The sequence below is a fragment of the Rutidosis leptorrhynchoides genome, chromosome 2 (assembly GCF_046630445.1).
Source record: "Rutidosis leptorrhynchoides isolate AG116_Rl617_1_P2 chromosome 2, CSIRO_AGI_Rlap_v1, whole genome shotgun sequence".
Lineage (NCBI taxonomy): Eukaryota > Viridiplantae > Streptophyta > Magnoliopsida > Asterales > Asteraceae > Rutidosis > Rutidosis leptorrhynchoides.
The window spans coordinates 709,849,382-709,874,515 of NC_092334.1; the positions used below are offsets into that span (position 1 = coordinate 709,849,382).

Genomic DNA, 25,134 nt, shown 5'->3' on the forward strand with positions numbered 1-25,134 from the left:
AGATTTCTTGAGGTTGGATGATCACCTTACAATATTGGAAGTGAGCTAGCAAACTTGAAAGTATTCTTGATTTTATGTAACTAGAACTTGTAAAATATATGAAGAACACTTAGAACTTGAAGATAGAACTTGAGAGAGATCAATTAGATGAAGAAAATTAAAGAATGAAAGTGTTTGTAGGTGTTTTTGGTCGTTGGTGTATGGATTAGATATAAAGGATATGTAATTTTGTTTTCATGTAAATAAGTCATGAATGATTACTCATATTTTTGTAATTTTATGAGATATTTCATGCTAGTTGCCAAATGATGGTTCCCACATGTGTTAGGTGACTCACATGGGCTGCTAAGAGCTGATCATTGGAGTGTATATACCAATAGTACATACATCTAAAAGCTGTGTATTGTACGAGTACGAATACGGGTGCATACGAGTAGAATTGTTGATGAAACTGAACGAGGATGTAATTGTAAGCATTTTTGTTAAGTAGAAGTATTTTGATAAGTGTATTGAAGTCTTTCAAAAGTGTATAAATACATATTAAAACACTACATGTATATACATTTTAACTGAGTCGTTAAGTCATCGTTAGTCGTTACATGTAAGTGTTGTTTTGAAACCTTTAGGTTAACGATCTTGTTAAATGTTGTTAACCCAATGTTTATAATATCAAATGAGATTTTAAATTATTATATTATCATGATATTATCATGTATGAATATCTCTTAATATGATATATATACATTAAATCTCTTTACAACGATAATCGTTACATATATGTCTCCTTTAAAAATCATTAAGTTAGTAGTCTTGTTTTTACATATGTAGTTCATTGTTAATATACTTAATGATATGTTTACTTATCATAGTATCATGTTAACTATATATATATCCATATATATGTCATCATATAGTTTTTACAAGTTTTAACGTTCGTGAATCACCGGTCAACTTGGGTGGTCAATTGTCTATATGAAACATATTTCAATTAATCAAGTCTTAACAAGTTTGATTGCTTAACATGTTGGAAACATTTAATCATGTAAATATCAATCTCAATTAATATATATAAACATGGAAAAGTTCGGGTCACTACAGTACCTACCCGTTAAATAAATTTCGTCCCGAAATTTTAAGCTGTTGAAGGTGTTGACGAATCTTCTGGAAATAGATGTGGGTATTTCTTCTTCATCTGATCTTCACGCTCCCAGGTGAACTCGGGTCCTCTACAAGCATTCCATCGAACCTTAACAATTGGTATCTTGTTTTGCTTAAGTCTCTTAACCTCACGATCCATTATTTCGACGGGTTCTTCGATGAATTGAAGTTTTTCGTCGATTTGGATTTCATCTAACGGAATAGTGAGATCTTCTTTAGCAAAACATTTCTTCAAATTCGAGACGTGGAAAGTGTTATGTACAGCCGCGAGTTGTTGAGGTAACTCAAGTCGGTAAGCTACTGGTCCGACACGATCAATAATCTTGAATGGTCCAATATACCATGGATTTAATTTCCCTCGTTTACCAAATCGAACAACGCCTTTCCAAGGTGCAACTTTAAGCATGACCATCTCTCCAATTTCAAATTCTATATCTTTTCTTTTAATGTCAGCGTAGCTCTTTTGTCGACTTCGGGCGGTTTTCAAACGTTGTTGAATTTGGATGATCTTCTCGGTAGTTTCTTGTATAATCTCCGGACCCGTAATCTGTCTATCCCCCACTTCACTCCAACAAATCGGAGACCTGCACTTTCTACCATAAAGTGCTTCAAACGGCGCCATCTCAATGCTTGAATGGTAGCTGTTGTTGTAGGAAAATTCTGCTAACGGTAGATGTCGATCCCAACTGTTTCCGAAATCAATAACACATGCTCGTAGCATGTCTTCAAGCGTTTGTATCGTCCTTTCGCTCTGCCCATCAGTTTATGGATGATAGGCAGTACTCATGTCTAGACGAGTTCCTAATGCTTGCTGTAATGTCTGCCAGAATCTTGAAATAAATCTACCATCCCTATCAGAGATAATAGAGATTGGTATTCCATGTCTGGAGACGACTTCCTTCAAATACAGTCGTGCTAACTTCTCCATCTTGTCATCTTCTCTTATTAGTAGGAAGTGTGCTGATTTGGTGAGACGATCAACTATTACCCAAATAGTATCAAAACCACTTGCAGTCCTTGGCAATTTAGTGATGAAATCCATGGTAATGTTTTCCCATTTCCATTCCGGGATTTCGGGTTGTTGAAGTAGACCTGATGGTTTCTGATGCTCAGCTTTGACCTTAGAACACGTCAAACATTCTCCTACGTATTTAGCAACATCGGCTTTCATACCCGGCCACCAAAAATGTTTCTTGAGATCCTTGTACATCTTCCCCGTTCCAGGATGTATTGAGTATCTGGTTTTATGAGCTTCTCTAAGTACCATTTCTCTCATATCTCCAAATTTTGGTACCCAAATCCTTTCAGCCCTATACCGGGTTCCGTCTTCCCGAATATTAAGATGCTTCTCCGATCCTTTGGGTATTTCATCCTTTAAATTTCCCTCTTTTAAAACTCCTTGTTGCGCCTCCTTTATTTGAGTAGTAAGATTATTATGAATCATTATATTCATAGATTTTACTCGAATGGGTTCTCTGTCCTTCCTGCTCAAGGCATCGGCTACCACATTTGCCTTCCCCGGGGGGTAACGAATCTCAAAGTCGTAATCATTCAACAATTCAATCCACCTACGCTGCCTCATATTCAGTTGTTTCTGATTAAATATGTGTTGAAGACTTTTGTGGTCGGTATATATAATACTTTTGACCCCATATAAGTAGTGCCTCCAAGTCTTTAATGCAAAAACAACCGCGCCTAATTTCAAATCATGCGTCGTATAATTTTGCTCGTGAATCTTCAATTGTCTAGACGCATAAGCAATCACCTTCGTTCATTGCATTAATACACAACCGAGACCTTGCTTTGATGCGTCACAATAAATCACAAAATCATCATTCCCTTCAGGCAATGACAATATAGGTGCCGTAGTTAGCTTTTTCTTCAATAACTAAAACGCTTTCTCTTGTTCATCCTTCCATTCAAATTTCTTCCCTTTATGCGTTAATGCAGTCAAGGGTTTTGCTATTCTGGAAAAGTCTTGGATGAACCTTCTGTAGTAACCAGCTAGTCCTAAAAACTGGCGTATGTGTTTCGGAGTTTTCGGGGTTTCCCACTTTTCAACAGTTTCTATCTTTGCCGGATCCACCTTAATACCTTCTTTGTTCACTATGTGACCGAGGAATTGAACTTCTTCCAACCAAAATGCACACTTTGAAAACTTAGCGTACAATTCTTCCTTCCTCAATACTTCTAACACCTTTCTCAAATGTTCACCGTGTTCTTGGTCATTCTTTGAGTAAATAAGTATGTCATCAATGAAAACAATGACAAACTTGTCAAGGTATGGTCCACACACTCGGTTCATAAGGTCCATGAACACAGCTGGTGCATTAGTTAAACCAAACGGCATGACCATAAACTCGTAATGACCTTAACGTGTTCTGAAAGCAGTCTTTGGAATATCATCTTCCTTCACCCGCATTTGATGATACCCGGAACTTAAGTCAATCTTTGAATAAACACACGAGCCTTGTAGTTGATCAAATAAGTCGTCGATTCTCGGTAGTGGGTAGCGGTTCTTGATGGTAAGTTTGTTCAACTCTCGGTAGTCGATACACAACCTGAATGTACCATCTTTCTTCTTGACAAACAAAACAGGAGCTCCCCACGGTGATGTGCTTGGTCGAATGAAACCACGCTCTAAAAGTTCTTATAATTGGCTTTGCAGTTCTTTCATCTCGCTGGGTGCGAGTCTGTAAGGAGCACGAGCTATTGGTGCAGCTCCTGGTACAAGATCTATTTGAAATTCAACGGATCGATGTGGGGGTAATCCCGGTAATTCTTTCGGAAATACATCGGGAAATTCTTTTGCAATGGGAACATCATTGATGCTCTTTTCTTCAGTTTGTACTTTCTCGACGTGTGCTAGAACAGCATAGCAACCTTTTCTTATTAGTTTTTGTGCCTTCAAATTACTAATAAGATGTAGCTTCGTGTTGCCCTTTTCTCCGTACACCATTAAGGGTTTTCCTTTTTCTCGTATAATGCGAATTGCATTTTTGTAACAAACGATCTCTGCTTTCACTTCTTTCAACCAGTCCATACCGATTATCACATCAAAACTCCCTAACTCTACTGGTATCAAATCAATCTTAAATGTTTCGCTAACCAGTTTAATTTCTCGATTCCGACATATATTATCTGCTGAAATTAATTTACCATTTGCTAATTCGAGTAAAAATTTACTATCCAAAGGCGTCAATGGACAACTTAATTTAGCACAAAAATCTCTACTCATATAGCTTCTATCCGCACCCGAATCAAATAAAACGTAAGCAGATTTATTGTCAATAAGAAACGTACCCGTAACAAGCTCCGGGTCTTCCTGTGCCTCTTCCGCATTAATATTGAAAACCCTTCCGCGGCCTTGTCCATTCGTGTTCTCCTGGTTCGGGCAATTTCTAATAATGTGGCCCGGTTTTCCACATTTATAACAAACTACATTGGCATAACTTGCTCCGACACTACTTGCTCCGCCATTACTCGTTCCGACACCATTTGTTCCTTTCGTTCTATTAACCCCTGGTCCGTAGACCTCACACTTTGTCACGCTATGACCATTTCTTTTACACTTGTTGCAAAATTTGGTGCAGAACCCCGAGTGATACTTTTCACACCTTTGGCATAGCTGCTTCTGATTGTTGTTGTTGTTGCGGTTATTATTGTTGTTGGGATGATTGTTGTAGTTGCTGTTGTTGTTGTTGTTGTTGTTGTTGTTGGGCCGTTTGTTGTAGTTGCGATTGATGTTGCGATTGTTGGGATAATTGTTGCGATTATTGTTGTAATTGCTGTTGTTGCTGTATTGGCGATTCTTATCACCGTTTTCCTCCCACTTTCTTTTGACTTGCTTCACATTGGCCTCTTCAGCAGTCTGTTCTTTAATTCTTTCTTCAATCTGGTTCACTAGTTTGTGAGCCATTCTACATGCCTGTTGTATGGAGGCAGGCTCATGTGAACTTATATCTTCTTGGATTCTTTCCGGTAATCCTTTCACAAACGCGTCGATCTTCTCTTCCTCATCTTCGAATGCTCCCGGACACAATAGGCACAATTCTGTGAATCGTCTTTCGTACGTGGTAATATCAAATCCTTGGGTTCGTAACCCTCTAAGTTCTGTCTTGAGCTTATTGACCTCGGTTCTGGGACGGTACTTCTCGTTCATCAAGTGCTTGAATGCTGACCACGGTAGTGCGTACGCATCATCTTGTCCCACTTGCTCTAGATAGGTATTCCACCATGTTAACGCAGAACCTGTGAAGGTATGCATAGCGTACTTCACTTTGTCCTCTTCAGTACACTTACTTATGGCAAACACCGATTCGACCTTCTCGGTCCACCGTTTCAATCCGATCGGTCCTTCGGTTCCATCAAATTCCAAAGGTTTACAGGCAGTGAATTCTTTGTAGGTGCATCCTACACGATTTCCTGTACTGCTAGATCCAAGGTTATTGTTGGTATGTAGTGCAGCCTGTACTGCGGCTATGTTTGAAGCTATAAAAGTACGGAATTCCTCTTCATTCATATTCACGGTGTGTCGAGTAGTCGGTGCCATTTCCTTCAAAATAGTCAAATGGAACAAGTTAATCATACAGAATATTAAGAGTAGTTAATAGTATTTCGTAGCATAATATGAACTCATTTATAAAAGCTTTTTCTTCATATTAGCATTTTATAAGTTTAAATTCGGGTAGTACCTACCCGTTAAGTTCATACTTAGTAGCTAATATACAATTCAACTACTACAATTCTATATGAAAAACTGATTATAATAATATTTCGCGTTCAAACTTTTATACAATATTTTACAAACTTACAATACCGCTTATTTTACATAAAGCATGAAATATAGCACACAATAACTTTGATACAAGATAGTTGTGAAGATAATTCTAGCTAGTACACAAGTCGTTCAGCAAAGGCAATAAAGACACGTAATTCATACGTCCAGAAACAAGTCATGCATTCTGGTTTTACTAGGATTACTTCCCATCCTTGGTCTTGTGGAACATAACCGTTATGGCCGTTGATAAGACAGCGTGTTGTAACATCGTCAAAGGGACGAGGGTTACGTAATGTCCAACAGTCCCGTAACAATCTAAAAACCTCATTTCTTACCCCAATTACCGACTCCGTCACTTGTGGAAACGTTTTGTTTAATAGTTGTAGCCCGATGTTCTTGTTCTCACTTTGGTGAGAAGCGAACATTACTAATCCGTAAGCATAATGTAACGACCCGTCAAAATCGCTATTGACGCGGCACGTTAATCATTGATTCCACAGTGAGGTTTTGACCTCTATATGATACGTTTTGATAAAATATTGCATTCATTAAAATAAGTGACTTTCTAAACATAGAAAGTTATAAACATGTGGGCGAGTGCTTAGGTATAAGCAAAACCCCGAAATACATAAGTCTTTAATTTACAGGTTGACATCACAGTCCAGTTATTTATTACACAACGCAGTTTTATTTTGAATGCAATAAACTTTGTACAAAGCATGAGAGACTCCATGCAGGCAACAAGCACATCACAGCGGAAGCATTCTAAGGACCTGAGAATAAAACATGCTAAAAAAGTCAACACGAATGTTGGTGAGTTATAGGTTTAATTGCTCGAGTCATAAACATATATAAAGATAGACCACAAGATTTCATCAAAAGTTTATCAATAGATTCTACGTAACAGAGCACCCTGGTAACTAAACTTAACGCTATAGTGATAATTACCCCATTCGTTTTAATACACGCAAACCAACGTGTCTTAAACTCAAATAACATACGTCCGTTAAAAGGCTAGCGCTCTAGCTCGGACGGGGATGTCAAGCCCTATGGATCCATATACAATTATTCGCGCCCACCAGTCCATATCCTATGTACTGGCAGCTACTAGTTACCAAAGCTAAGGGATTTTCGGTTTAACTCAGTGTAGAATTTAGTATGTACTTGTGTCTTATTGCGTTTAAAATAAATTGCATGTATTCTCAGCCCAAAAATATTTAAAGTATTTAAAAAGGGAGACTATAAACTCACAGTTCAATATTGAGACTCAATATTGTAGGCAAATTGCGTAGACGTAATGATGGTAGATGACTGTATGGTTGGCCTTGGATTCAAGAACAATACCCCGGACAATACCCAATATTTCCTTAGCTTAAAGCGGTTTGAAACCCGAATTAAAACACACTCGAATATACTTTATTATTATTAAACTTAAAATTAAAATTATAATTATAATTATAAATTTAAATTTAAATTGAAGAAGAATAAGAAAGAGTTGAAAAAAAATCGTCGAGCAAACTGGTGTATTTATAATACTTTTCCATTTACTGTAGCTCATGCGATCGCATGAGTTTTCAGTGTTTTTGCCATGCGATCGCATGGCCGCCTTTTCTGTTTTTGTTTGCTAGTTCGTCGACATTAAATAGTGTTTACTGTAGCAAATAGTGTTACTGTACAAATAGTGTTTACTGTAGCAAATAGTGTTTTACTGTAGCAAATCACTGTAACAAACTCGTTGTGTTTACTGTAGCAAATAGTGTTTACTGTACAAATAGTGTTTACTGTAGCAAATAGTGTTTTACTGTAGCAAATAGTGTTTTACTGTAGCAAATCACTGTAGCAAACCTATAACAATATATACATATATATCAAAGTATGTTCAAAATATATTTACAATACTTTTAATATATTTTGATGTTTTAAGTTTATTAAGTCAGCTGTCCTCGTTAGTAACCTACAACTAGTTGTCCACAGTTAGATGTACAGAAATAAATCGATAAATATTATCTTGAATCAATCCACGACCCAGTGTATACGTATCTCAGTATTGATCACAACTCAAACTATATATATTTTGGAATCAACCTCAACCCTGTATAGCTAACTCCAACATTCACATATAGAGTGTCTATGGTTGTTCCGAAATATATAGATGTGTCGACATGATAGGTCAAAACATTGTATACGTGTCTATGGTATCTCAAGATTACATAATATACAATACAAGTTGATTAAGTTATGGTTGGAATAGATTTGTTACCAATTTTCACGTAGCTAAAATGAGAAAAATTATCCAATCTTGTTTTACCCACAACTTCTTCATTTTAAATCCGTTTTGAGTGAATCAAATTGCTATGGTTTCATATTAAACTCTATTTTATGAATCTAAACAGAAAAAGTATAGGTTTATAGTCGGAAAAATAAGTTACAAGTCGTTTTTGTAAAGGTAGTCATTTCAGTCGAAAGAACGACGTCTAGATGACCATTTTAGAAAACATACTTCCACTTTGATTTTAACCATAATTTTTGGATATAGTTTCATGTTCATAATAAAAATCATTTTCTCAGAATAACAACTTTTAAATCAAAGTTTATCATAGTTTTTAATTAACTAACCCAAAACAGCCCGCGGTGTTACTACGACGGCGTAAATCCGGTTTTACGGTGTTTTTCGTGTTTCCAGGTTTTAAATCATTAAGTTAGCATATCATATAGATATAGAACATGTGTTTAGTTGATTTTAAAAGTCAAGTTAGAAGGATTAACTTTTGTTTGCGAACAAGTTTAGAATTAACTAAACTATGTTCTAGTGATTACAAGTTTAAACCTTCGAATAAGATAGCTTTATATGTATGAATCGAATGATGTTATGAAAATCATTACTACCTTAAGTTCCTTGGATAAACCTACTGGAAAAGAGAAAAATAGATCTAGCTTCAACGGATCCTTGGATGGCTCGAAGTTTTTGAAGCAGAATCATGACACGGAAACAAGTTCAAGTAAGATCATCACTTGAAATAAGATTGTTATAGTTATAGAAATTGAACCAAAGTTTGAATATGATTATTACCTTGTATAAGAATGATAACCTACTGTAAGAAACAAAGATTTCTTGAGGTTGGATGATCACCTTACAAGATTGGAAGTGAGCTAGCAAACTTGAAAGTATTCTTGATTTTATGTAACTAGAACTTGTAAAATATATGAAGAACACTTAGAACTTGAAGATAGAACTTGAGAGAGATCAATTAGATGAAGAAAATTGAAGAATGAAAGTGTTTGTAGGTGTTTTTGGTCGTTGGTGTATGGATTAGATATAAAGGATATGTAATTTTGTTTTCATGTAAATAAGTCATGAATGATTACTCATATTTTTGTAATTTTATGAGATATTTCATGCTAGTTGCCAAATGATGGTTCCCACATGTGTTAGGTGACTCACATGGGCTACTAAGAGCTGATCATCGGAGTGTATATACCAATAGTACATACATCTAAAAGCTGTGTATTGTACGAGTACGAATACGGGTGCATACGAGTAGAATTGTTGATGAAACTGAACGAGGATGTAATTGTAAGCATTTTTGTTAAGTAGAAGTATTTTGATAATTGTATTGAAGTCTTTCAAAAGTGTATAAATACATATTAAAACACTACATGTATATACATTTTAACTGAGTCGTTAAGTCATCGTTAGTCGTTACATGTAAGTGTTGTTTTGAAACCTTTAGGTTAACGATCTTGTTAAATGTTGTTAACCCAATGTTTATAATATCAAATGAGATTTTAAATTATTATATTATCATGATATTATCATGTATGAATATCTCTTAATATGATATATATACATTAAATCTCTTTACAACGATAATCGTTACATATATGTCTCCTTTAAAAATCATTAAGTTAGTAGTCTTGTTTTTACATATGTAGTTCATTGTTAATATACTTAATGATATGTTTACTTATCATAGTATCATGTTAACTATATATATATCCATATATATGTCATCATATAGTTTTTACAAGTTTTAACGTTCGTGAATCACCGGTCAACTTGGGTGGTCAATTGTCTATATGAAACATATTTCAATTAATCAAGTCTTAACAAGTTTGATTGCTTAACATGTTGGAAACATTTAATCATGTAAATATCAATCTCAATTAATATATATAAACATGGAAAAGTTCGGGTCACTACACCGACTTCCAATGGCGCAGCTGACTTACAGACAAACACAAATATGAGCAAGTTTCTGAATAACATATATTTCATTAATGACATTTGTTCACTATTAACACATTTTAACCTAAAATCCACTAATTTCACATAGGTTGACTATCATTTGACATTTGTTGACTATTAAATTGTAGATGTTTGTAGCTTCAACTTTTGAGCAGTTTACAAGTCAAACTATGTCAAAAAAAGTCATTATAGGTCTTACAAGTCAAATTGGGTCAATCCAAATTAAACTTGAAATCAAACCAACTCATTTTGGCTCAAACTATATTACAAGTCAAACAGGGTAAAAAAATTTATAATATTAAACTTTTGATGTGTGTCAAACATTGCACTATACATTTACACTATAGCACATGCTCTTAAAAAAGTGTCAAACAATTGGTAGATCAATTGTTACTGCTACTGCTACAATACATTACACTATAAAGCACATGCTCTTTCAAAAATATAAATGGGTTTTTTTCGGTGATGAATATATAGGTGAATACGGGTATTAGCATGCTCTCACATTGATATTGATGCTATTTCATACTATGGAAAATAATATGGTGTAATCGGTGTATTTGCGAAAAGTGAAGCCATATATGTGCTAAAGAGGTAGTACCACTACATATGTTTACAGTTTTACGCAAAAATGTTAAGGTAATTTGAAAACTACATAACTATATGCAAATTGACTGTTAATAAAAGTAATATGTAGTAACTACGGGTCCAAAACTACATAACTATTATAAACTGCTGATTGATCACATGTATATAATTATTTATTAGTGTGTGTATAATAGCAACTTATCATATTAAAGGTATTATAATATAAAGGGCTAAACAGGTTGGGTAATGGGTCAGCATGTTTGAGTTGCTTCATGTCCAGTTATAACCTTAGCTTAACCTTTTTAATCCATGAGAGTTTGAAATATCACACAGTTTTTTCCACTTAAATATAAACGGGGCAAAACGGAAGCTTCTGATCATGGTAGATTAAATTCCCGTCAAATCATAAGTCATTGAAGGAGCCTAAGTAAGACTTTTGAAATATTCCTCGTGTCTCATTGTATTATCCCTTGTGAGATAAAATAACCTTATATCGTTGATTTTATTTTGAAACAACAAAAGTCTTTTTTCAGCACAAATCTAATTCAGTTTAACAAATATCGGTCTACATAGAGGATAAGTAACCTTCTTCCTATGCTTCTCTGTTCTATTTGTCTGTATATTTTTGGGTCTCTATTCGCTTTAACCTTTTCCTTACGAAATAAGTATCTCTTCCTTTTTATAGGTTTTAATTTATCCGATAACCTATCAAATTCATAGGTATACATAAAGTTTGCAAACAGGTCAGTTGGTAAAACGGGTCAATAGTCGTCTGTGAGTGATTTCAATGTTTACCATGTCTTAAATCCCATTCTTATTCTTATTATTATATATACTAAATACTAATACTTATAAAGTTATGTCACCGTATTTCGTATATATATAACAAAGTTAGAGGATCAATGAAACAACCCAACCCGTATTAAAACCGGCCCATAAATTTTTTTCCTTTTAATACGCGTTAAATAATACTTTAGGTCCCAATACACAATTTCCAAAACATATTTGTTACCGAAGTAAGTTCAACGAACTTAAAACATACATTAATAGTTTAAACTCCTTAATACAATAATATGTTATTTAAAACATAAACCGAGCATGGTGATTTGGGACTACGCTACCCAAATCCTAATCAAGTACAAAAGCAAGATCTTCTAAAGCAAACTAGCCAAGATCTCTAATCCCCATGCTTACCCGAGCCACCATCATGCGAACCTATAAAAATATCAACAACGAGAGGGTAAGCTAACGCTTAGTAAGTGAGAATATACTACATACATATATATGCATAAAATGGACACGCCACACAAAACCAAATACCGCATACCGGAGCATCCAAGCATAAAGGTAAGCTAGTCTAAGCATACCGTAAGATCACTAAGCAACGAGCTAAAGATACATCAACAAAATATAAGTTCACCAACAACGATGTGAACAATGCCAATAAGCTACACCCAGAGGGTTAGCTACATCACAACAATACGACAATATATATATATATATATATATATATATATATATATATATATATATATATATATATATATATATATATATATATATATATATATATATATATCACAATAATACTACAAACGTCGATGTTCACAACATCCAAATGTATTCAAGATCTCAAGGCTAGCTCTACGAATGGTATCGTCAACATCGAACTTAAATCCCATTCGTCCCAATTAACGTGGTATCATCAACATCGAACTTAAAACCCATGTATGAGGTATCGTCAACATCGAACTTAAAACCCTCATCGAATGAATTAATGTGGTATCGTCAACATCGAACTTAAAACCCACATATGAGGTATCGTCAACAACGAACTTTAAACCCTCATCAACGTCTCTACAATAGTCGTATGGCATCGTCAACATCGAACTTAAATTCCATACATGAGGTATCGTCAACATCGAACTTTAAGCCCTCATCAACGCCACAATATACCTTAGGGTATGGTATCATCAACATCGAACTTTAACCCATACCCCACAAATAAATAACTCATATACATACGTATATAATTATTCCACTCGCAAGCCCATGTGATAATGTACACACAAAGTGTGCACCTCGCCAAAGGTGGTCAACCAAAATGCACAACCGTGCCAATTGGACCTATACACAAGTCCATCAATCCACCTATATGTGAAGTGAGCTCTATAACCGAGAACCACTTCACCCGACCCGCACCCATCCTACACATACATATGCACATAGGATATTAACACTCACCTTGTTGCCTTGATGAATGCAACCGAATAATCTGCAACACGCCAATGGAAAGTACCTATTCCATTAATCACATAACAAACAACACAATTAGGGTGGATTTACAAATCAACCCAAATTGACAACTAGTGCAATTTTGACCCAATTGCACTTCCAAGCTCAAACTGCGCCCAAACTAACCAATAATCACTAACACAAGTGAGAATGGTCCTAATACACCAACTAAACCAAAGCATAGGTGTTAAATACCAATCTTGCCCAATATGACACCTTAACCCTAATTTTGACCCAAAACAAAAGTCAAGTTTCCAACAACACCGATTTGGGTTCTTTCAACAATAAAATCACTAATCATAGTGATCATACTCAATTTAAAGCCCTAATCATGGCTAAATCATCAACCAACCCAAAACCCGCCAAGTATCAACAATAACACGTTTCCATAAACCCACTTAATCATCTAAACGGGTTTTACAACTAACAAGCTCGAAACTCTAACATTGAATCTCAAATCAAACAATGAAACTTGGAGTTAGAACTTACCAAAACCGCCAAAATGATGCCGTTGACGAGTAGAACAACTTTAATACTTGAGGTTTGACCCGAAACACACTTCTTCTTCTCCAAATGGAGCTCTCTCTCTCTAAATCTCTCCTCTCTCTCTAGGGTTTGAAGATGAGAGTGTTGGTGAGTGAAAATGGGGATAATATGAGCCTTGAATCAGTCTTATGGCTCTAGAACCGGCCATAAGTGAATTTACCAAAACACCCTCAAAAGATTCCATTAAAATGGGTTAATAATGTCATTACAGCGACATTTGTCGCGTTTCGCGACACCTTGTCGCGTTTCGCGACACCAATACGCGACACACAACACTCAAACGCGACAAAGTGGACATAAATCACCATCAGAAGTTGTCTCGTTTCAAGCATGTTTGTCACGGAACGCGACGCACCAGAACGCGACAAACTGCACTCAAACTCGACAGTTTACCTGATGTACTCCAATTTCACTTTTAAAACATCCCAAAGTCAATCGTGGTCAATGCATTACATCCAAACTATTAAATAATCATTCTTGGACTTCAAATGACGCCCCGAGCGTCATGTTTAGAAAAACGGGGTGTTACAATCATTTTACTTCTGAACACAATACTGATTGCCCTTGGATCGTTAGACTCTCGAAGTAAACTCCATGTCTTTGTATGAAGTTTTTAATTATTTTAGCCCTTGATGGGATGTATTCATGTATATGTATGTATCTGTATGTGTATATACTTATTTGTATGTTTGGCTCATTGTATCCCCTTCTTGTGTAGTTGTATTTAAGCTCTAGGTGGGGATGAACATACATATAAAAGAATAATGAAATTGAAGGAGGGGATGAACGTAAGAAAAGAGGGTCTGACTTAGCAGGTAGAATGATGTGTTTGGTGCCATCTAAAAAAGCTAGCTGTCTGATGAAGATCTTCAAATACAATTGTGATTATTCCCTCAGAAAGCCCCGCGAATCAGAGAATGAGGGTATTTTGTGGCTGGAATCAGAGAATGAAGATTGAAAAGGTTAGAGAGAAGAAAAAGATAATTTTTGTACTTTGCAAATGAAAATTCACTTGGGTTGGGTGGGTGGTTTGGGTGTTTTATAATTTAGACTTTTTATGGTCAAACTTGCTTGGTGGTATGCAGTTATGAAACCTGGAATTGACGGATGTACATATTGGGACATTATTTGGGTTTTGGAGTTATAAGGGGAGATTGAGTAGGTTTTTTAATTGTTTTATCATAATTTAATTGTCTAGACAATTTGGTCTTTTTAAAAGTCAACGCTGTTAGTCTTCACAGGTTAAACTTGAGTCAAATGTGTCAATTTTATGATAACAGTCACATAGGTTTGGAGATTTTGGTGAGAGTGCATGGTAATGGTGGTACTACTCTCTTATTCAAATGAGTGATAAGGTTGGATAAATGTTCACTTTTGTTCCTTTTGAAGATTTTGGTCCTTTTTTTAAGGTATGATAGGTATGTTTACGGTAAAATTGTTCTTTGGTTTTATCATAGAAGAGGGCCCTTCATATTTAAAGTACAGTTGATGATCCATTTTCATAACCTAGACTGCCATATTTTCAATTTGAGCTTCTACCCATATCAGAGGCTACTCCAATCTTTGTACTCTTGTGCTTATGTGTCTGAGTCAGTCCATGGTTATTGGTTACTATTCTATTGGTTCTACTTGATTGAAATGTTTATGTTGGGTGTTGCTGTGTTATGGAGCCTTTCATGTTCATAAGATATTCTTATCAGAGGTGCAGAAACTGTTTTTGGGTTAGATTCATTAATTATACTGTTACTGGTGTTATATTGGGCGATAAATACCACTATAGTATTGATTATTAATTATTAATTATGGTGTGTTGCTGTGTTATGGAGCCTTTACTGAATATTTTTTTGTTCTTTTTAAGACATTATTGATTATTCAACATTTGGAAAACAACCTTATTATTGTAACAAGTAGAATGTTTTTATAGTTTAGAGGAGCTAACACGCCATGTGTTAGATCATATTTGATTAGTCGAGTTGGTGTAATTACCAGCCCCTTCAGGTAACGTACTAACGTCGTCTTTAATTCATCTATCTATATGCTATATTATTTCCCTTTCAGTTTTACTTGATACATGTGCCTGGTGCAATTCGATTCTTCTTGAAATTATGCTTGACAAACCGATGGGTTTCAGTCATGCAGGGCACAGTAAATGGTTTCAAAAGAAAAATGATTGCATAAGAAAAATGGGGAAGGATGACATGATAACTCAAAAGTTTATTCCTCTGTATTCTTTCTCCAACTGCCTCATTCTTTTTTAGTCTTGGTCACCTTCTTTAAAAATTTGTTAATAGACAGTGGTTAATCATCATCATCTCTCAATTCTTTGATGAACGCTACATTTGAGCTCTAATATGCCCTAACAGTATACTTCTCCCCGACAATCAACGGTTAGAAATTTCGACAAATAATTCGTTACGGTTATGATTCAGGTTATAATTGATGACTTCAATTTACCACTACTGTTTGTGGATTGTGAGGTAGTTACAATCCCTTTATTGATATCATTTATGTATAATATATGCAAATTTATTAATTCAGTATCCTCTTATTGAAGTATTGAGATTATAATGGAATAGATATACTTTTAGGTAATTTTAAAAACCTTTTTAATTAAATCGTTATTATTATTATTGTATTGAATGGATTGGATGGATGTGTTAAGGCTATAATTTTTTCTTTTACTTGATATTGAATGCATTGTTACTGTATCTTTAATGATACGTTGATTTGGATAGTGTGAAGATCATATTTTATAATCCTAGGTTATTTGTATTGTAGGATATATAGTGGCGGATGTCATTTGATCAGCTACGGTCTATGTATACATAATTCTCTTGAGAAGCATAAGGATTGAAAAGGAATGAGTGCTTTGGACTTCTGAGGTTAAAATTAAACAAGAGTTGCTTATCAAATGAAAGGCTAACTTCACTAATTAGTGTTTGGAGTTTGCAAGCTTCAAGTTTTAGTTGTTCATAGTTTCATTTCAAGAGTTTACGTTTACTGTTCCTTGATTCTTATCAAGAGATGCATGGTGACATCCCCAAACTACGAGTTGGTTAATAGGTCAAAGTATTAAACGGGAAAAACCACACAAGTCAAGTAGCATTTTATTGTTCCGTAAAGAGTAAGAGTGAGTTTTTAATAACTCGCATCCAAATGGTCTTTAAGTCGCGCTCAAGATGCTGCAGTCAACTAACACATTTCTATCAAATTGAAAGGGCAGAAGAAGATGTGGCAAGCTTATGGGATGACTAAATCCTATATGCTCATAATGTGAACTCTTATGTAATGGGTAAAGTTGTTATTAATTATTATTATTTTTTGTTTCTTTTTTTTAAAGGCATTGGTAATGAGTAGAATTAATGGGTCAGTGTAATTGGTAAAGTTGTTATAAAGTTTCTTTTTAAGGCATTGGTAATGGGTCAGAATAAACGGGTCAGTGTAATGGGTAAAGTTGTTATAAAGTTTTTTTTTTTTTTTTTTTTTTTTTGTTTTTTTAAAGGCATTGGTAATGGGTCAGATTTAATGGGTCAGTGTGTTATAAAGTTTTAATTTTTTTTTAAAAGGCATTGGTAATGGGTCAGAATTAATGAGTCAGTGTAATGGGTAAAGTTCTCAACAAGCTTGCAATTCAGCAATGACATGGTACTTGAACAAATAAAAAACATAATCATTACTCCCTAAATTGAGTATTGTTATTGAATTTTATGTTGATATCTCTCTGTCATAACTCATTGTTTCTAACGCCACATGCCAGGATATAGGAGTATCGTTAGTGCAAGTATTATAGACAATTTAATAAAAAAAACACTATGTTAAAAGCAATCACTGATATGTATTGTTCATATCTCAGCTACACATTTTAATATTTATCTTTATCAACTAACAATGTAGGCGTTGGATGCTCTAGTGATCCTGTATTTATTGCATCGTCATCCGGTGTTTCATGTGTTCAAGTGTTAAATTTGGACAAGTCCAACTGTAAATGCTGAAATGCTCTACTATTCAACATATAATGATTCTGACAAGTCAACACAGATTAATCCCTCAAAAAATCCGGCGAATTCGCGGGTATTTAACTAACATGTCAAAGGAAATTATCACTATTGGAACAATACTCATGCTACAATACTCAATAAACGTGGTCTGATTGTGCAACCACACATTATCACTACTTACACGCAATACTCATACTACAATACTCAATAAACGTGGTCTGATTGTGCAACCACACATTATAACTGTTTAAGTATTTTATATTATGTTCAACTTTTAAAGTTTTTTACAGACATATATGGTTGATTTTTAAATTTTAGGTACATACATTGGATACGGAGCAACTAACATAACTACTTACATTAAATACAATAATCATAAACATTATTTCTTTATAAACACTCACATAGCCCCGCGAATTCGCAGGTCTTCCACTAGTTCAAAGTTGAAAGAAAAGTAAAAAGAAAAAAACAAATCAAAATAAGCACTAATTTCCTTTAGATGTGATATTATTTAATTCTAATCTAAATTCGTTGATCAGATGATCTTTATATGTGTGAAAAACAGATATCTAATGACCGAATAAGTAGAAAATAAGATTGGTTGATACTTCGTTATTTTATACTGCGTACAATAAATAATAACGGTGTTTATAGTAGAAGGATTAGAAAAAAAAAATTACGCCGTTGGTACTTGTGGTTTATTCACATTTACATCATAACACCTAAACTATTTTTTTTGCGTAGTTGGTACCTCAATTTTGTTTAACTATCGTGGTTGGCACCCCAACATAACTGTCGTCAAAGTTTAATGGTTAATCCCATCATAAAAGCACAAGGACTACTAGTGTAATACAATACTACGTATAAGTTTAGGGGCTATCCTCACAATATTTGAATGAGAATTCATTAACAGATTACTATTTATTTAATGGGACCCAAACATACGAATTATCACGCTACGAAGGCATAATTTGACATCTATAAATTATAATGGCAGAAGACTAAGGAAATATAACTATAATTATTTTTCGTTTATATCGGCGGAACTAAAAACAGGACCAACGTGTAAAAATATGAAGACATAATACGTAAACAGAGTAGTATAATTCTTTCTGTTACAACATTCTGTAACTACCTATAGGGAATTAAATCGTGAATTTTTAAATTAAGACACATATAGTGAGTTAAATAAATGGACTTGTATCAAAGGGACAATTCCATTTTCAAATATGGCAGCAATTAAATAATACTGTATTGAAGTGAAGGCACTCATAACCATTGAAAACTTCGATGTTTCTAACGAATAATCTCTTGAGGGAGCATTTTCCGATGGCCCTACACATAAAATGAACTAAAATCAACTTATACGGACCTTGATCGTTGCAATATATATAAAAAGAATCGTGCCATGAGTAATTATGACAATTTCACAGTAAACTGAAATTTAAAATTAGAAAAAGGTCTCAGCTTTTGATTCAAGCACGAAAGTCGCACCTGCACATGCCCCTGCGTCTCCCTGTTGGACGCTTCTATTTTCTGGAACTGGAGTCTGGAGGAGCATCTGTCATCAAGCAATATTATCAAGAAACATATATGTGTACCGTAAATGATAGTCCCTAAAATTTTGTTGCATTACAACAATAGTCCTTGTGATTTTATGATTGTATAATGTGAGGGGTTAACCATTAAACTTTGACGGCAGTTAGGTTGGGGTGCCAACTACGATAGTTAAGCAAAGCTGAGGTACCAACTACGCAAAAAATATAGTTTAGGTGTTATGATGAAAATGTAAATAAACCACAGGTACCAACGACGTAATTTTTTCGATTAGAAATAATATTCTAAATTCTAATGTTCTATTAGGACAAATATGTTAAATTTCTTTTTTAATCTGTCTAAATATGAACGAAAAGTATTGTTAATTACATCAACTAGATGGACACGTGGTCAATTATTGCATCAATTGTTTATAAGGGTGAAATATAGTCTCTCATGTTAGCAGGAACAATATAACTTGTCTGCGAATCAGACCATATGAAATAACCATGACACTTCCTAATATAAACGCTTCACAATTCATCACGGTGCGCTGGATGTTGACTTTGACTAAGGTACGTAGCAGCCAAAGATGCTTGCAATGCAGCACCATACGGAAGAACATCTTCATTAAGTTGGAAAAACGGGGAATGCAGTGAATCGATTTTTTCATTTATTCCATTGTTCATTCCAATAAAATAGAAATAACCAGGTATAACCTCTTGGTAGAAGGAAAAATCTTCCGCTGCCATTAACGGCGGCATTTCTTTGACGTTATCAACACCAACAACGTCTCCTGCAACGTTTTGGAAGAACATGTGCAAGCTCTCGTGATTTATGGTGGCAGGATAAAACGGTCTGTTCTTTTCACCAAACTCCACGGTTGCATTACACCTATGCACAGTTGCTTGACCAACAATCACCTGTTTTTGTGAACATAAAAAAAAAAACAGATATAATCATAAACTGTATACAGTTTACTGTTTGGAAAATTCTGATTATTTAAGAAATTAAAATGTATCGAACTGTGCCAGAAATCCTATTTTATGTTTCCAACATTAAAAGAAGTTTAGGATTTTGCTAACGACAACCCTAAGGGCTGTCGTTAACACGCTTAAAACACTTGTACATGACAGGTGATTATTAACTTTATGGCGGCGGTTACCTAGTTGTACAAAGCATTTTATGCGTCTTAACGACAGCCCTAAGGGTTGTCGTTGGCGTAATCCAAAAGCTTATTGTATGTATTAAACATCTAATTATTGCAAATCATGTTGAACCACCTTTGATGACGTGGTCGCTGATGTAATGAAACACAGATCAAATCGTAAAAAAGAATATTTTGGTTATGTGTGTTATCTGTATGCAACGTACCTCCTCTATTCGTTGCTTGAGTTGCATGAAAGTATCTTTAGAAAAAGCACGAAAAGTTCCACCAATCGTGACTGAATCAGGTATGACATTAAATGCACCACCTCCGTGGAACATGGAAACTGTAACAACCTGAAAAAAAAAAAATAATAAAAAAAAATAAATTATTTCAGTACATTATACAAATTCTCATACGTAGAGGTTGCAAAATGCGTAGTTATAGTGACGGGTCAAAACAAAAAACACATCTACTTGAGTTGAACAACAAACACCTTTTGGTCATATTAAAAATTTTAAATAATCAATCTGTAATATATGATTTAACTAAGAATTTTCATCCATAAAAGAAGTTACCTGAGAATCAAGAGGATCGGCTTCTCTTGATACAAGATGTTGTAAACTGACAACAACATTTGAGGCGGCTAATATCGGATCTACTGAATGCTGAGGAATGGCGGCATGACCTCCTTTTCCGGTTATAACCGCTTGAAAACGACCACTTCCGGCTAAAATATTACCAGATCGAGAGAATACTTGACCAAGAGTACCCTCAGGAGAAACATGTAAACCGAAAATAGCTTTCACGTTTTTGAGATATCCGCTATCTACAACCAGCTTCCCTCCACCACCTCCTTCCTCTGCAGGTTGAAAAACTAAAACTACCGTTCCCTAATAACAACAATAAATGGATACGCCTTAATATGCAAGAATTAGAACAAACACAATTCCTAAGTGACTTGTATCAATTTAGGCACAATAAACCCAAGAAGTGAGCATTGTTTGTGAAAATTTAATAGTACTCGAGTGTTAAGTAGCTATTTGTGCCATAAAGGGCCTTTCTTTGACTTTACAAGTCAACGGCGCTATGGGATTATGAAAACTGTCTGCAGTGTTATTACTAAGCTCACTATTATTAGGATGGCAATTTCAACCCTATATAGGGTGTTTTGTTGTATCTCAAATGTGTCTAAATGGTCAAATACAGCAGGGTAAATCGTGCAAAAAGGTACCTAAATATACCAAGTTTCTCATTCGGGTACACAACTATTTCCTAATTAAGGAATCTAAGGTTTCTCTTGCCACCAATTTTTTTTAAGCATCACAACACCAAATAAAAAAAAATGCATATTGAACAAGTGCAGGACTGTTATTTTATGTCTTTTACCACCAAAAAAGGGAGTTTTTTGTACATTTAAGGTATCATGGCACAAGAAAATATCGTTTTTTTTAACATTCGGGAAAAGAAAACTTAAATGCCTAGAATAGATTAAAAAATATATATATAAAAACTTCCCCTTTTAGGTCATAAAAAGACTTAAAAAGTAAAATTAATGGAAAAGAAAACTGAGTACCCGAAATTAGATATTTTATCAAGTTAGATACCTTTTTTGTGCCATTTTCCTAAACAAAAATTAAACTTCAAATGTAAGGGATGTTTAGATGTGCATTACGAAAGTAATTATCATAACTAGATAAGTCATAACCAAATTTGAGATTTTCCGATAAGTAAGATCTTAAACCTAGTAGTCCATCCGTTCCAGATTAATTCTCCTCGGAGAAAAAACATGTAGTTGAAGAAATGTGATTATCACAATGTACTTTTTGTCACCTTTACAATTTTACCCCTTACTTTTCATCTACATATATTGTCTTATATGGCATAAAGTAAGGGCATAAGACGTAACCTCATTATTCTTATATATTTATGGAAGTGGACAATTAATTTTGGACAACCCAAAAAGGAATACTGAAAGATTAATCTGGGACGAAGGGAGTATCATAGAACAACTCTTAACCCGCTTCTCTAAACTTGTATATAACGAAATAATCATAAGATCCAAATATAATACTTAACACTCAAGAGTGATCATAGCGACTTCAAACTCTAATAAATTCATTTCAACTTTTAACACACAAGTTCACAACCAAACACAACTTTGTGGGTTAGGCTCGTTCAAGCAGACGATTCAAGTATAACCTAGATTCTTACTAAATTAAACCTATATAAAGAGCCAATATTCTTACAAGTAGGCACTAAAAAAGAAACAAATGTACCTTCAAAAGATGGCTGTGGGTCTTTAGAATCTTGGCTGCTCCAAGAAGCATGGTGACATGACCATCATGACCACATGCATGCATCTTTCCAGAAACTTTACTCTTATGCTCCCATTCCACCATTTCCTAATCACAAACCATTTTAATACAATTTGTATGCTATTTCAAATTCACTCGAACTCTGTTAGAGTTGACTTAGACAGACTTTATCGAATTCAAGTACTAATACAAGCTCAAAAAACAATGATTTGAAGGCTCAAATTCTTGTAAATCTTTTCAAAATTTCCAGCCTTTGTTGTTACATAGTCCCATATGATGTGTCAAAAAAACAGAACTGACAGATATAATGAAGCGAATCAAGGTCTGCAATCATTAAAAAAATCATTTCGAGCTACAAATCGAGTTCAGGCTTATTTTAATCCCTAGATTAAATAAGTAATTTTCCAATTTTTGATAAGTCAGTGGTCAAAAATCTAACTGAAAAGGTCAACGATCAATACTAAAACAACAAAAAGTGAAATAAATCCCTCAATAGCTCATCACCTTTAAACTATCTTTCAAATTCATTCAACACTGAATAATATAATATAAATATAAATATAAATATCTGAAAAAATATTAAAAACCTGCAAAGAAAGGGCATCCATATCAGCCCTTAGAGCAACAAAAGGAGGTTCACCAGATCCAATGAATCCAACAACACCTGTAACTGCAATTGGGTATTCATAAGAAATCCCTAATTTATCTAATTCTTGTTTAATAAGTTTACTTGTTTCAAACTCTTGAAAAGCCAATTCAGGGTGCTCATGTATCTTTCTTCTAATCCCCACCATCCAATTAGAAGTTTCATTATTTTTGGCAAAATCAAGAAATTGCTTTGGATACTCAGAAACAGAAACCCCAGTTGAAATATGAGGTTTTAACAGTGAAATGATCAGAATTTTTGATACCCATTTGGAAAGTTTCATCTTTTTTTGTGGTTTGGGTAGTAATTACAGTATTAAACTAATCACAAAATGAGTTTTGAGAGGATCGGAATATAGGTAAAAAGTGTGTGTGTGTGTGTGTGTGTGTGTGAAACAAAGGGATAATTGAAGAAGGAAAACGGCAGTATATTTAATTCATTCGTATACTTCGTACTTGATTGTATGTACGTAGTTTGTGTCGATGTTTTTTGGACTCTAATTTAAAGTCAAAATATTTTCTTCCCAAAATTTAGGTTGATGTTGTAACTTAGTAGTTAACTACCTTTTGTCTAAGTTTATACAATACTTAAATATTAAAGTGTAGTAATGGAAGAATTGTACAATCAGTAATTACATTCGATTATATATTTATACAATAATAATTCACTGTGCAGTTATGTGAAATAGTAATATTCGTGAATTTGATCCACTTAATTTGTTGATCCACCAAAAAGTGTCGGCCACCACAGTTTACTTTATCAAAAGTCTATGATTTATAACACTCCCTCTTGGACGACATTTTTGTTTCATTAAAAAAAATCAACTATATGTTACTGCCTCGTTAAAAACCTTGCTAAAGAAAAACCCAGTGGGATAAAAACTTTAGCCAAGGGAAAAAGAGTGCAGCATAGAGTTGACTCCCCCCTCAAGTAGACATCGCTGACTCGTCACATCTTTTGAACTTGCCTCATGCCAATATTATGAACGTGTGTTCTGAAAACAGCAGTTGGAAGTGCTTTGGTTAAAAGATCGGCAGAGTTTTTGCTAGATTAAACATATCTCATTTCAATCTGGTTGTCCTTGATGAGATTTTGAGTGTATGAGAAGAATCTAGGAGGTATGTGTTTTGTTCGGTCACTTTTGATATACCCTTCTTTCATCTGTGTTATGCAAGCTGCATTATCTTCATAGATAGTTGTTGGACTTTTATCGCGTTCTAGTCCACAAGAATCAGTAATGAGTTGTGTCATTGATCTTAACCAAAAATATTCTCGAGTGGCTTCATGTAATGCAATCACTTCGGCATGATTTGATGATGTTGCAACAAGTGTTTGTTTTTGAGAACGTCATGATATTGAGGTGCCTCCATTTAGGAATACATATCCAGTTTGAGATTTAGCTTTATGTGGATCAGATAAATAATCTGCATCTGTATAACCAAACAAATCTTGTTTCGAGTTGTTAGAATAAAATAATTATAAATCAGTAGTTCTCCGAAGGTATCAAAATATGTGTTTGATCTCATTCTAATGCCTTTTGGTAGGGGCTGAACTGAACTTTGTCAACAAATTAAATGCAAAAGAAATGTCAGGTCTTGTATAATTTGTAAGATACATAAGAGCCCCAATTGCACTAAAATATGGAACTTCTGAACCAAGAAGATCTTCATGATCTTCTAGAAGATGAAATGGATCAGTATCAATATTGAGATCTAACAACCATAGGAGTACTTAATGGTTTTTGTCTTGTCCATATTAAAATGTTTTAAAAATCTTTTCGGTATAAGTTGTTTGATGTATAAGTAAGTCATTATTCATATGCTCAATATGTAAATCAACGTAATACTTGATTTTTTTCATTTCAAAATCTTTCTTT

At 34.4% G+C, this 25,134-nt stretch overlaps 1 protein-coding gene across 1 annotated transcript; it reads right to left on the bottom strand.

The window, feature by feature from the left end:
* Positions 1–19,510: 19,510 nt before the first annotated feature.
* LOC139894189 (IAA-amino acid hydrolase ILR1-like 4) lies at positions 19,511–23,637 on the bottom strand. The gene is made up of 5 exons (XM_071877396.1): positions 23,200–23,637; positions 22,574–22,699; positions 20,873–21,187; positions 20,522–20,650; positions 19,511–20,070 (listed from the first exon to the last, which is right to left on the bottom strand). Exons 1-5 carry the CDS (start codon positions 23,539–23,541, stop codon positions 19,681–19,683), a joined length of 1,302 nt encoding a protein of 433 aa, XP_071733497.1. The 5' UTR covers positions 23,542–23,637; the 3' UTR covers positions 19,511–19,680.
* Positions 23,638–25,134: the final 1,497 nt, after the last annotated feature.